At 39.3% G+C, this 13,288-nt stretch overlaps 1 protein-coding gene across 1 annotated transcript in view; it reads right to left on the reverse strand.

Moving 5' to 3' along the window:
* ANO5 (anoctamin 5) overlaps nt 1–13,288 on the reverse strand; it is a gene marked incomplete at its 5' end in the record, with an annotated part of 56,168 nt that overhangs the window by 15,764 nt on the left and 27,116 nt on the right. The window contains 8 exon segments of the mRNA XM_080344627.1: nt 665–816; nt 2,430–2,490; nt 2,580–2,685; nt 3,934–4,068; nt 4,945–5,060; nt 7,084–7,197; nt 7,549–7,833; nt 8,944–9,012. Coding sequence (XP_080200753.1) covers nt 665–816; nt 2,430–2,490; nt 2,580–2,685; nt 3,934–4,068; nt 4,945–5,060; nt 7,084–7,197; nt 7,549–7,833; nt 8,944–9,012 — 1,038 coding nt within the window.

Raw genomic sequence — 13,288 nt, forward strand, 5'->3', positions numbered from 1 at the left:
TTGATATGCAGTTCTAGGAAGAGAAAGTATGATTTAAAAATACATCAAATTGAGGTGGTAGATGTATTGGAATGCAACCATTGCATCCCTAAATTTGTCAAATAACTCCTACCTAAATTAAATTTGAATGAAGACATTAACATCTAGTAAATAATTATATACAGCATTTAACAGAGTTAAATAGCATGGTTAATTGTATCTAAATTAGATTTCAGACAAAGGGCTTCAGTAACCTCCATCTCTCTAGCGTTCCCCCAAGCAAAGTGGTTTTATATCAGAAGCAATACCACAGCCAGTCCCACTTCTGTATCTTTAGATCGAGACAACTGCTCCTCCATATGCTGTGCAGGGATGAGAAAGAGTGTTTTTGAAGGTGTGAAGATTTCAGATTGCTACCTTGAAACGTGAAGGACACAGTAAAGATGGTGCTAGCTAATTGAAAACTACTAACTTTGCCTTTGTATCCCTGATTTAATATAGTTTTCAATTAGCCAACTGTGACCATCACCACTGCTCTGTGCAGACGCAATAGCTGAGGGCATGCCCTGCTCCAATATAAAAGCAGCATCGCTTTTGTGTGTCACACAGATCTGTACCTGAACCTTTGCCAGCCCTCCAGCACACCACTGAATCTCCACATGTGTCAACCCAGCACCCTCGTTACCTGAGTCACAGGATTCTTCTTCTTTTGGGTACATTTTGCCTCATACTCGGGCCTCAGCTGGAGCTGTTGCTGTTCCTCTTCAAAATCAACCAAATCCCACTCGTATTTCAGCCTAGCTTGCCGTCTCTTCCAGAACTCCAAGAAAAGCGTAACTGCAATTTGGAAATTTTAAAATATATTTATGGGAGAAGTGAACAAGTTTATGAACAAAGATAAACTTGTTTCTGTGCTGGCTCCTATTCTGTGGTCTGTTATTCCCCCTCGCAACGTGATCCATCTATTTCTATTAAAGTTCACAGCTAAGACCATAACATGGATAAGGTAATATATTAGCTAACTGAATTTCAGAAGTGGATGACAAGGAAGATGCCAAGACAGGATATGAATGTCTCCATGGTTATGACAACCATGTTCAATCACAATTTAACTGCCTTTCAGAGGCAAATAGTAATACAGAATTAACAAAGGAACATTATCATTCAATTAATTGCTTGCGTATAAACCTGTAACACATGAACAAGTATTACGAATAAGCAGAACTGTTTTCAAGTAGTGTGTTCAAAGGCTTCTGTTGCTTTTTGATGGTTATTTGATATCACGGTCATTTTAAAGACAGTGAATGTCTGATGCTTTTCATACAATCAAGAGTGAGACTGTTGAAGAAATTTAAGACTCTAAAAGGAACTGATTTAATATATAAAATAAACAACTATAAAAGTTATTATATCACATTTTAAAAGTCTTTTACAAACTACTTTAAAACATAAGCCTTTGGTAATCTAATTGTTCTTATTGGACGTGGGGAGACTGTACAGTTCACACAAACATAGGGAAGTTTATCTTCTGCACTTCTAAAATCTTTTGCTGGTCCTTCCTGAATGACTAATCCATGTCACTCAGAGACTAGTGCTTAAAACCAAGAAAAGTTTAGGAAAGCAGCCATACAACATCATCTTACTCAAAATTTTCTTTAGAATTCTCTATGAACAAGTTAGTGGCTAGATATCGGTCCTTTGATAATGAATACACAAACAAGTTTTGTATTAGTATACAGAGATCTCTGCACATTAATGAAATATCTGTATTTGAACTGAAGATTTAATTATGGTATTTCATACAAACAGTATGAAACAGGAGACAAGGTATTTAGGTAATAAGAAATAATAACTACACTGTTCTGCATCTATAAACCTGCCCAAAGAAAAGAACATGTATTCAAGACAATAAAATCTTGAAGTGTGAACAAGTATCTCTTGGTGTGAAACCACGCTTCTTATAGCAAGAGTCAGGAAATCCACCTCTTTCTGCATCATCAAAACATAGCAGAATGTATGACCCTTCACTGGAGTAGAAACTGATTCTCATCCTAAAATTAGAATTAATTAAGCGGTAGTGCTGGACCACCCTCCAGTGACAGGACACAATCTCTGCTCCCTCAAGGGGACACTGTGGCGCTAAGTAGAGACTATTCTCACGAGGGCTGCGTAAGGCTGGACCACTTGACCTTAGGTTACTAAGGAAAGAAATAAGTGTTACCAGTACACAATGGTTATGATGTCTCAGATACCTGCTGGATGTTGTTCAGTTTTGATCAAGTCAAATCCCTCTGTACCTTAAAATTATTTTTATTCTTTCATCACTTTTGCCTCTGAGGAAGGATTTTAAAGCCAAGCCATTATTCTCCTCCTTCCCACCTCCAGTGTCGCTCAGCAGTTTGGCCAAGATCTCCTTATTGCTTGACATCAAACTTATCAAACGTACTTACCCCATATCCCCATGAAAATGGCGAAAAAGAGAGTTGCCACGTTGTCAAACAAATGGGAATACTGCAACAGAATACACAAGAACAAGTCAGCACCAGAACAGTTTTCAGTATGACCAGAAATGAGAAGCAGTTGGAGAAGCAGCTACAGACCTCTGAGGACTGGCAGGTGGTGTTCAGCCTCCAGTACTCGCAGTCTCGGTCACAAAGAGGGCACATGATGATCTCTCCTCCAATTGTAGGGTCACAGATTTCTTTGCTGAGGAGAAAACCATTGTACAGTACCTGTTTTGATACCATCTTAACAGGTGCCATATGAAATTCGTTTAAAAAAAACAATCAGCATTTGAAAAAAGATAAATTAAGAGCTTTGTTTGTTCAAAGCTCAATTGTTGCAGCTTCACAGAAAAGACGCCAAGTCTTGTTACATTCACTGGCGTTCACCTGTAGTTGGTGAGGGCAAGCCAGGTTGTGTAGCAGCTGCTACAAGGAGAAAGAACAATTCACATAGTCTGGGCTTTCTGATTCTATCCCTAATGAATCAGAAGCCTGTGAGGAGCTGTACTGCACCTGCACTGCGTTCAGGTGAGATACTACCCATGTTATTTCTCAGCGGGTTAGTAATGTGCTCATAACACCCTTTCTAAAAGCAGAGGTATTAATTCAGCTTTGCTACCTACAATAAAATTTGCTACTTCAATTTAAGTACCACAGCGGGCAAAGTTTATAATCCCATGATAGTCCTTCAGTATCCAGAGAAATCTGAACACGTACAGCAGTATTCCCAGGCGAATTCTGAACTGAGCTAAAACGTAAATCTCGAACTGACCTAATTCAATACAATGGAGGATGATTTTAACCTGTTATTCATCTTTTATGGTTAAAGCTCAAAATTTTCTGGAAGCTTTCTTATAAAAAACAGTGAGCAATGGAATGTCAACTCTCTTTTCCTCTCCCTGACCCCACATCCCCAAATATTGGGATCCTTGAAGAAACAAATATAATGCTTATTTAAAAAGAAGCTTCCAAGTGGCTTCCAAGATACAGGACCCTTCTGTGACAGGAGAACCTGCTGATCTGTCCTGTGCTCCTGCTTTGGGCAGCCAGCACAAATGATGACCTACACAACATGGTCAACGGAGCATCCTGCAAGGCCATTTAAATAAAAAAGCTTAAGGCAACAATAAACACTTGAAACAAGTAGCATTGAGATGTGCCAGTTGTACTCTTAGGACATTATGTATTGCAGATACTCCAGTCTAAAAAGCTGTTGCCAAATGACAATAAAATATTGCTTTTCACCTACAAATCAAGTCTTACTAATTAATAGTCACAAGTTCTGCATTAGCTGTCCACCACCATTTCAGTCAATAAAGGCGGCTGAAGAACAAATTTGTCTGCTCTGACAAGCTTTAAAAGCTTCTTACCTGCTTTATTGCAAGAACAAACTTTTCACATCGCTTAGCACTTCCCATTATAAGCTCAGGAGACTTTCAACATTACTCACCTGCTCATATTTTCATCCATTGTAAACAAGCCATAAAGAAAACAGATTAAGCCAACAACTGCTGCAAGGAATAACATCTCCGTGTAAAATCCCAGCCAGGCAAAATAGATTCCAATCTTCTCCCCATAGTACTTTCTGAATTGGAAAAAATTGCAATTATTAGGAATACAAAGCAAAGTTTAAAACTACAATAGGGCAAACTGGCCAGAGTCAAAATGAAACACCTGGCAAAATTCTCATTTAACAGAAGAGTAAATACATTGATGTACATTGCAAAAGTGAGATTTGAAGCTAGATGTGAGAAGTTATGAAGCTGAATGAACAAATTATGTGGCCTCTTTCAACCCTTTTTTAAAACTCCAGCTTTAAAAATCACTTTCTCCTTCCCACAGGATAATGTAAATGAAGATTTACTTTTTTGATTTTCTAAGGGGTTATACAAATGAAACTGGGCCCAACAGTTCTGATCATGTGGTTAGAATGAATGTCTAATTCACAGAAATACAACTCCTTGTGCTACGAAAGGGGCAGCTGTAACCTGTGAATAATGTAATGTTTTTGTTATATGAGCTGAATCAAAGGGATCTTGGGTGAGGTTAGTTTAAATTTGGGTTTAGTACTGAATTAAGAGCCAAGCTTCAAAACTGGTTTTATCAGTGTTTTTTCAAGTCTGTGGCAAAATTTCAAATCAATCCTTAAAAACTGTGGCAGATATTGATTATAAAATGCAAGGTATTCTTCATATGTGCTTCTCTACAGCCCAATTATCTGTAATACACCTGACACCAGCAGCACTGGCTACATTGAAAGAGGCTTGATTTGAGATCAATAACTTTTCCTGTTGCCAGTAAAAACCTGCCATGCCCTCCAAGGACCTGGGGCCTGATTAAGTATCTGATTCTTAAAAGCTATAAAAAAATCCCAGCAGGATCAAGCTACAGATGAATCCACACTTGTATTACAGTGAGAACCAAGTCAATCTAACAAAGCACAGGCGGTATTTTATTCTACCTGATGAGGTCCAAAGGCTGTTCCTTGTAGAAGCGCAAGAAACGGGCCCACTCCATGTACAGCGTGTACCTCTCGTTGTCACAGTTTGGATCATTTGCCTTTTTCCAGTACTGGCACTGTGAGCAAAGTAGAGGAAAAGCAAAACACCTCAGACTCAAATACTGCATTAAAATAAATGAACATCAATGACGATGATGCATCCCTCTCAAGATTGTGCCAATTAAACCGATTTGAAAGTCAAACTTATCACCCTACTTCACCACTTCATTTAAGTAAAACCCTTTTTATATATGTTTTAAGATAATACATGTTTTCAGAAAACATTTATCAATCTGAGACATTAAGTCAACCTGCACTGTAACCACATCATGTTACTTTACACCGGTGTTGTGCTGGTACAACATACTCATTTGCACTGGTAGATTAAAAGATGTATGTCTTTTAATGTTTAAAAGACGTATAGATGAGGTTCTTAGGAACATGGTTTTGTGCCAGAGTTAGGTGATGGTTGGACTCGATCTTAATGGTTTCTACCAATCAAAATGATTGTATGATCATTGCAGTGAGGGGTTTGTTCCTTTGCACTGGTAGCAAGTGCAACTGCAGAAGTTCGAGCTTCCCTAAAGCAGAAAATCCCCATTTTACTCCTATTTCATTTCAAACAATGCAAATTGAAATCCCATTCTCTGTACTTCTCAATCAGGCTCTCACTGTTAATTGCCCAGCCAAAAGCTCTTCACCAAGAGATGGAAATGAGGGGATAGAAATTCAAGTTGTTTCCTTTCTCCAGCCAGAGCACCAGAAAGTGCCCCACGCTGCGGCTGCTCAAGCTGTCACGCAAAGACATGCAAACTGACACTAATTAATGTCAGTGGTGTTCATCACTATCATCCATCCACTTGTCAAACACTAAGAAAAATTAAACAGCACAAAATAACGACAGTTTCTGACAGCTCTTGGAACTGTGTGTTGTACAACTCCAGAAATATTTGGCTATGTCAAATATTCTCTTTGTCATCTTCATGTTCCTTTTTTTCTGAATGTCTCTCAATGACAAAGAAAAGCATGAAAATTGGTTTCTCAATAGAAATCAGGAAGTCTACGCAACCTAAACTTTGCATTTTTAAAATATTTTAAGAGGTTAAATAGTTTTTTTAGACAATGATTTGTGAGTCTGTCTCATGACATTTGGAGTTTCTTCAGATGTTTCCTGTGTAACCTCATCTGGGTGTTCCTGCTCCATAGGGGAAATGCACTGGATGAGCTTTCGAGGTCCCTTCCAAACCCTGACATTCTGTGATTCTGTGATTCTTAGCCTTTAAGGCTGATTGTATTTGTATAGAACAGAGTCTTGTACAACTGGTTTTCATTATCTGTGTTTTCAGTCATACCAATAGTATAAAGTACTTGCCAGCCTGGACTAGTCTTCTACAGCCAAGACTCTAACCAGCTAAACTTTCACCCTGAAAACCTAAAGATTGTGCATTAATCCATTTCTTTTCATTTTCTAAGGGAGGAAAAAAATATTAAAAGCATAAATCTATATAAAGTATTTAAAATTTTCTTGTAGAATGCACAGATATAAATAAGCAATTTAAGCTCCTAAAGCATTGTGACTAATCTGAAATAACTCTTAGAAATAAGGAGAGAATTTAAGATGTAATTAAACACAACATTCAGAAGGAAAAAAAATACATTAAAAAGAAATCTGTAAAATATACAACAGGTAGTATGTGCTACTGTGTAACTATAGTCTGTACACATCCTATACACACACAGCTCAATGTATGTGTGTACAGAAGGTATTCATTCCTTGTTATAATCTTGCTAATGTACTATTGCATAATCCATATCTTAGACATTATAGGAATATACTACGGAATAAGTCTTACAAATTATGTGTCTGACACATAAGTATATCCCAGAAACTCATCCATAGGAAGAAACACTTCAGCAAATAAGACCCAAACAGTAGGACTGGCAGCTTGGTCTTGTGTCTTATAAACCAGAATCAATTACTGGCACAAATGGGAGGGTTCATTGCATTTCCCTTTCTGCTGGAAACAGCAAATGTCACGGTAGGTAAAAGAGTAAAAACACTGGGAAATGCTCAGGGGAGCAGAAAGCTCCAGTACTTACATCATGAAGAGGATACGCAGCTGAGTAGGTGCCATTATTTAGCAGCCTCTTAATCCCGAATTTTTTCTTCCCTTCTTCTGTTCCATACGGGCAACGTGTAAGAATATAATTAACCTACGATTCAAACATAAGAATTTCAGACCTTTCCTGCTTTATGGCCATTTAGTAGAAACCTATAATGGTTGTGTGTTGTGTATAACCTGCAGGAACAATACGCAAAAGCAAAAAGCGTTTCTTCAGAAGGCCCTACCCCATGTGAGATCACTGAGGACACACTTGCCTTGTAGACAGAAGATCCATCCAACAAACACCACTCCAGGTTTCTAAGAAAGATGCCCAGGCATTCAGGCTTCCTCATATTTACCCACAGACAGCACAGTTTATACCCTCCTTCCTTGCATGAATATTCCAGTGGGACCACGTAAATCTACCTGTAAATATCAGTAGGCAAATTCACATACGTACTATTCTGTTTCTCATGGACGGTGAGAAGAAGGTGCTCTCGTCATCGATGAGATACAGCTCCTGCTTGTCCTTGCTGAACGGAGCTGTGAAATAATCGGGCTCAGGGTGCATCACCTTCTCGGGCAGCCTGAGCGGCGCCAACATACAGTCCAGGGGGTTCTCCACCGTGGAGGGAATGTCGTTTTCCTTGATGGGAACTTTGATGTTCAGCACTTCTGCATACGTGATCAGAACCTCCCACGGGGCGTGGATCTTCACAAAATAGATCTTGCCATCTTCCGATTCCTGCCCCAGAGAAGTTAAATCAGATGTCAGACTAAACTCTGTTTCATTGCAAAATGTATGAGAAAAGCTGTTGTACCAAATTTATTGCCTTGTACATATTTTTTAAAGTGTTTTTTTTTTTTTTATTTTAAAGGAGGGGGGATAGGGAAACCTTTTGTATACACATTTTTAATAACTGAAAAGCTTATCTGAGTGGTCATTTGTTCATAAAGACAATCTTTGCACTACTAAAACGTTAATCTTGTGCACCAAGGCCTGAAAACTCTCCTTAGGCTCCGAGCGCATTGGAAAGGCAAAGGCTGGTCATGCAGGGCTGCAAAGCTGCTCTCTGACCTGCAGAGGGCACTTTTCATACAGCAAGTACAGCACACAGGAGTCCTTGCGAAAAGGAGTTACCAAGCAGAGTTAAGATCTGCCACCGCCTCGCAGCTGTCATAAGGAATAATCTTACCACAAGCCTCACCCCCCAGGATACATTCTTGTAGTCTTCCTCAGCACACACAGGAGAAAATGGCAATCAGAAGGTATTTTAAATGTGTTACTCAATGAATCCCTATCTAGGGGATGTTAGACAGCCTGAACTTCATCAAAAGTTATTCTGCTCCCCCAATTTCTGGTAGAAAAACAAAAAAAGAGCCTGCTGACTGAAGAAGTCAGCAAAGTCAGCATCCTTGTTCTCTAGTTATTAAACAAAACAGTAACACTAATCCAACATCCTCAAGTTGTTACATCAGGGTCCTTCCTCATCGTAACTACAACATCCAGTGGCCACGCGCTAATCCATTCACTGACTTCCAAATATGTTACTAGTTGTTCAGTGGGATTAAATCTGGCTGTGAGCATACTTCCCATTTACATGGGTTTAAATGAAGTCACAGCTATTTCGGAACTGCTTTCCTTTTGTTACGAAATCCAAAGCCATCACTTCCTCCTGAATCAAAATTACTTTGCTTCTATAGTTCTTATAAAGGTATCTGAAAAAATGAACCAAACAGACACATTAAGCTTGTTTCACTTAGTCATTGCCCACTGAAATCTGGTAGAATAATTTGTAATTAGCAACTTGCAGGTCTATTTCTTTGGTCCTAATTTTTCTCCCTTTTTTTTTACCTTCTTGTCTTCTGTTTCTAGTTCCAAGCCAGCCTTTTGCAGATTGCTCTCAAATTCTTTTCTTCTTTCCTAAAGAGAAAAAAGCCACACTTTATTAACTGGTGAACTTAGCAATTAACTGATCACTTCCTAATGATTTCACTGAGTTTCACTCCTCCTAACAACCCTGATGACAACCCTTTCATGCTCTGTGACCTTTGAAAAAGAGAGCAGACAAAACCCAGCTGACGCAGACCAGGCCACTTCTGACTAGGATCAGGAAACCTATTTATTAGTCAGGAATAGGCTCATAAACTGTGCCATCTCGTTAACCAGAAAATAAATGAAGTCTTAGGGACTTGGCTTAGTGACAGTGTTGGGTCAAAGGTTGGACTGGATGATCTTGAGTGTCTCTTCCAATCAAATGGTTCTATGATTCTGTATCATGCGTCTTGAGCACTTCCAACCCTTTCAAGGGTAGTGTGTGTTATTGTTTAAATTTAGCTATATTTCTAAGAGAATATTAAAACTAGATGAAAAGAAAAATTCTGGAAGCACGTGGAAGACGTATCGCTTCTAGCGATAGCTACTTACCAATTAACCAACCATACCTGATACAGACGCTCGAGTACTGATAACACACAATTCCAACAGGACGCCTCCCAAACAACAGAACTGTAAAACTAGATAAGACTAACAAATCATCCTGTGGAAGCTCAGATATGCTGAGCTTGCATAAAGCCAGCCTGGACTTCACGCAGATATAAACCAAGGCCTTGCTGAGCCTGCGACCTTCGTGAACACTGTCTTTTGCCAAGTAATTCCAAGGTGGTAATTTTCTTCCCCTTATTCTCTCTAGAATGTTTGCTCCTATTAATTTCCTTTTAATTATATACAATTCATTGAAGAACTGCAGGAATAACCAAATGTTAAGCTCAATATTTGAGCTCTAGCCTCATTAGAAAGCACTAGGGAGACTAACACTTTATGGGTTAAAATGTGCATGCTGGGTGATGGATTCTCTATTGAAAGGTCTTACATGATATTTTTCAAGCACACTTTGAAAAAGAAAAACAACAAACAAAGCAAAACACCATCGCTTTCAGCCAGTTTCCTTTTCCTGGGTGCCTGTGAGGGTCAGGAAGCTCTATTTGCATTTCAGTTTGCATTAACTACTCAGATAAATGAATACAGACAAGAATGGCTTTAATGGCTCTGAAATCTACTCTAAGAGGTGTCCATGTTAGTGGCCTTGTATTTTGATATGTCACATCTGATTCTATTATTAGATATTAAATTAGACACTGGCCTAGGTAAACTTGCAAATATGATCATTCCTGAGTCATAGCACATGCTGGAGAAAATGCAATTCCATGTATTATTTTTTAATTCATTTATCCCACAAACCTGCCTGCGTGCGCCTGGATAAACATACCCCAGAACTCTTCTGTGCTGACCTGCTGATCTAATAGAGAACAATACAATTAAAGGTGATTTATCATTACAGTCAAAGTGGTGTGTAAGAGCTGAAATTCAGGCCTGGTATCCAGAGCTACGTGCTGTTCTGGGTTACATTTTGTCCAAAAAACACTGGGGGAGAGCCAAGTGAGTAGCTCAGTGGTTCTGTGGCATCAGATCCCAGCTCCTCCTCCTGCTGTGCAGAGCCCAAGGGTCTGGCCCCATCTTACGGATTTTTCCCTACTATACACTTACTGTGATAAATTGCTTTGCTCCGATAGAAGTTATACCCTTTTCACCTCTTTGCTCTCTTCCCATAAGCCACCTTCTCTGAAACTCGTGAGAATGTGCTGTACTTCGCAGTCACTTGAAACCACCGTCTTTAGGAGGAAATCAATGTCCTGAAAAAAATATTTGCTAACCCGTTTCTTGCCAAATACTGGATTTCTTCATGTTGCTGCTAAAGGCTTAAAATGGACCAAAGGTACCCTTGGATTAGTGCTGGTTTGTTTTAATATATACTTAATAGAGTTTACTATCCCAAACCTAAAAAGCTGGACCTGGTGAGTGTATTTGTGACTCCACAACAGATGCCGCCCTGCAGTCACATAGGGAAGCAACAAAACTAATAACAGCAGTGAAGACCAGGACTTGTGGGCTAATGCCCTTCCTCACATTTACTCTTTGTTTAAGTACAGTTCTTAAGACCCCCCAAAGCATCTGTAAAGGACTGAAAACACATTTTCTGAGACCACTGTGGCCAATATGGGTGAGTTGCCAGTAGAGCATCCACGTCTCCCAACACCGCTGGGGATATCCCGCCTGCTTTACGGGGTCACGTCACCATCTAACTTATCCTGGGCTGTAATGATCCATCCTGATAAGATTAACAAAGCAAGATCCAAAGTCCAGCGGCACTAACACACCCAATGCAGACGCAACACTGCAGGATTAGATACCCAAGGAAGATAGACAAGTGTAATCAACCTGTTTTCTTGATAAGGATGCTGTTACTGCTAGTAACAACAATCAATAAGCAGGAAAATAAAATAATTTTAAGTTTACAACATACTATTCCTTCATCAAACTCCTCCTTCTCACTTTTCCCCTTCCTTTAGGCAGGGAGCGCCAAGCTGACAAAAGCTTTTTACATATCAGGATGCTCAGGCTTATCCTAACTGCAGTCCTAGGTAGGATATTGGGAAATAAATATGGACTTTAGGAACAACCACACAGTGGGGACTTTGCTTCCAGTAAACATAGGAACAAGTTACTTTCCACAGAGATCCCAGAGTCTTAATGCTCTGGAGTTTCTTGCGGAGAAATACACTTATGGAGAATAAAGATCAAGTCCTGCTCATACATGAATGCTTTGTTAGATATTTTTTAAAACTCTGTTTATTTTTCCACGTTCACATGCACTTTGTATGTGGGTAAAATATTTCCACTTATCTGCTAAAGGCTTTAAGGAAGCAAAAACATAATCCTAATTTTTGTTTAGAGAGACTCAGTGGTTTGGATTTATTCATGTAGCTCATAGAAGGCAAGTTCAAAACAGTGTTTAAGATGGAAAGTTTCTGGGGAACATCAAAGTAGTTAATGCATTTGTTCTACATGAAGCTAAGGGAGAAGATGAACAGACCGTCTCTTCCGTCTGTATCAGGGCTGTGTTGAAACACACAAAGAAGTTATTCATCCTTTTCTTAGCAATGCAGAATAAAGCTGTTTCCTCGAGACAAGGAAACAAACCCCTTTGTCACAACTGTTATTCTCTTCCTATGAAGATTTCTATTCTTAGCTGTTCCAAATTGCTGTGTCATTGTACTCAGTAAAAGAAATTCACATTTCTGTCCTGCGATGACTGTACAATGGCAAGTACCACATGTCAGATGGATTCCAAAGGCTGCAGTGCATCAATATTTAAATCTTGTTCTCACAAAGACAACAGCACGGTACTTCTATGCCAAGAAATTTGCATTAATTTATGGGCATTTGATTGTACAAATATAAAACATAAATATAGGGCAAATTTCCTTTTCTTAGCAGATAACCCAGGAACTGTGTAAAAACAGATATGCTGTAACACAGATATATTTGTGCCTTGTGAGTTACCTATAGGGCCATAGACCAAACACCTTCCATGGGGCCATAAACTCTTTTACAAGTAGCATACACATACAGAATTAAATCTCACGCAACTTCATGTGGATGTTCCCGCCTTTTGCAAGACATTTCTTCCTAACCAAGCACATCTTTACCTCAAACAAGAGCTACAATATTAGCTCTAACTCTTGGGTTCTTCCCCATGTGAATCCTTCAGCCCATAATGATGCCCACGTACGTGGCCTCTGGTCTGGCAAAGATTCCCGCTACCCCCTAACAACCCATCAAGCAATGAAGTGGAAATTGCTGCACAAAACACAAATAAGCAACCAGACTGAACATCTGGCTTGTTTTCCTTCCCACTTGAAGCTTTACCTAAATAGTCTCCATTTCTTTCCTCATGTTATTTGAGTATGACTAATGGAAAAGTTTATTTTAAGAGTTGCTTTCACATAGTTTACATGGGTATCTTTCTTCTCTCTACAGACTGGCCTCCTCTCCCTTCTTTTCTAAATGCATTTTGCTTTATGGGAGAAGTAATTTAGCTGGATTACAGCCTGACGAAGTCAGTGTGGGTTTGAGAAATGTACTTTTTCTTTTTAAAACCTATGGTTTCATAGCTATAATGCAACCCTGGTCTGTCAAACTAATCTCCTCAACGTGGTCAGTTGAGAAACGCTGCCTGTGAGATGCTTAAGCTGGGAAAAACACCAGAGACAATGATGGAGATTCTTGCTTTTCTTAAGGTAACAAGAGTAAGATGTAGGGGCTGAGCTCTACACTGGGTCAGATTTGGGTGCAAGTG

Source organism: Nesoenas mayeri, assembly GCF_963082525.1.
Source record: "Nesoenas mayeri genome assembly, chromosome: 5".
NCBI classification, from domain to species: Eukaryota; Metazoa; Chordata; class Aves; order Columbiformes; family Columbidae; genus Nesoenas; species Nesoenas mayeri.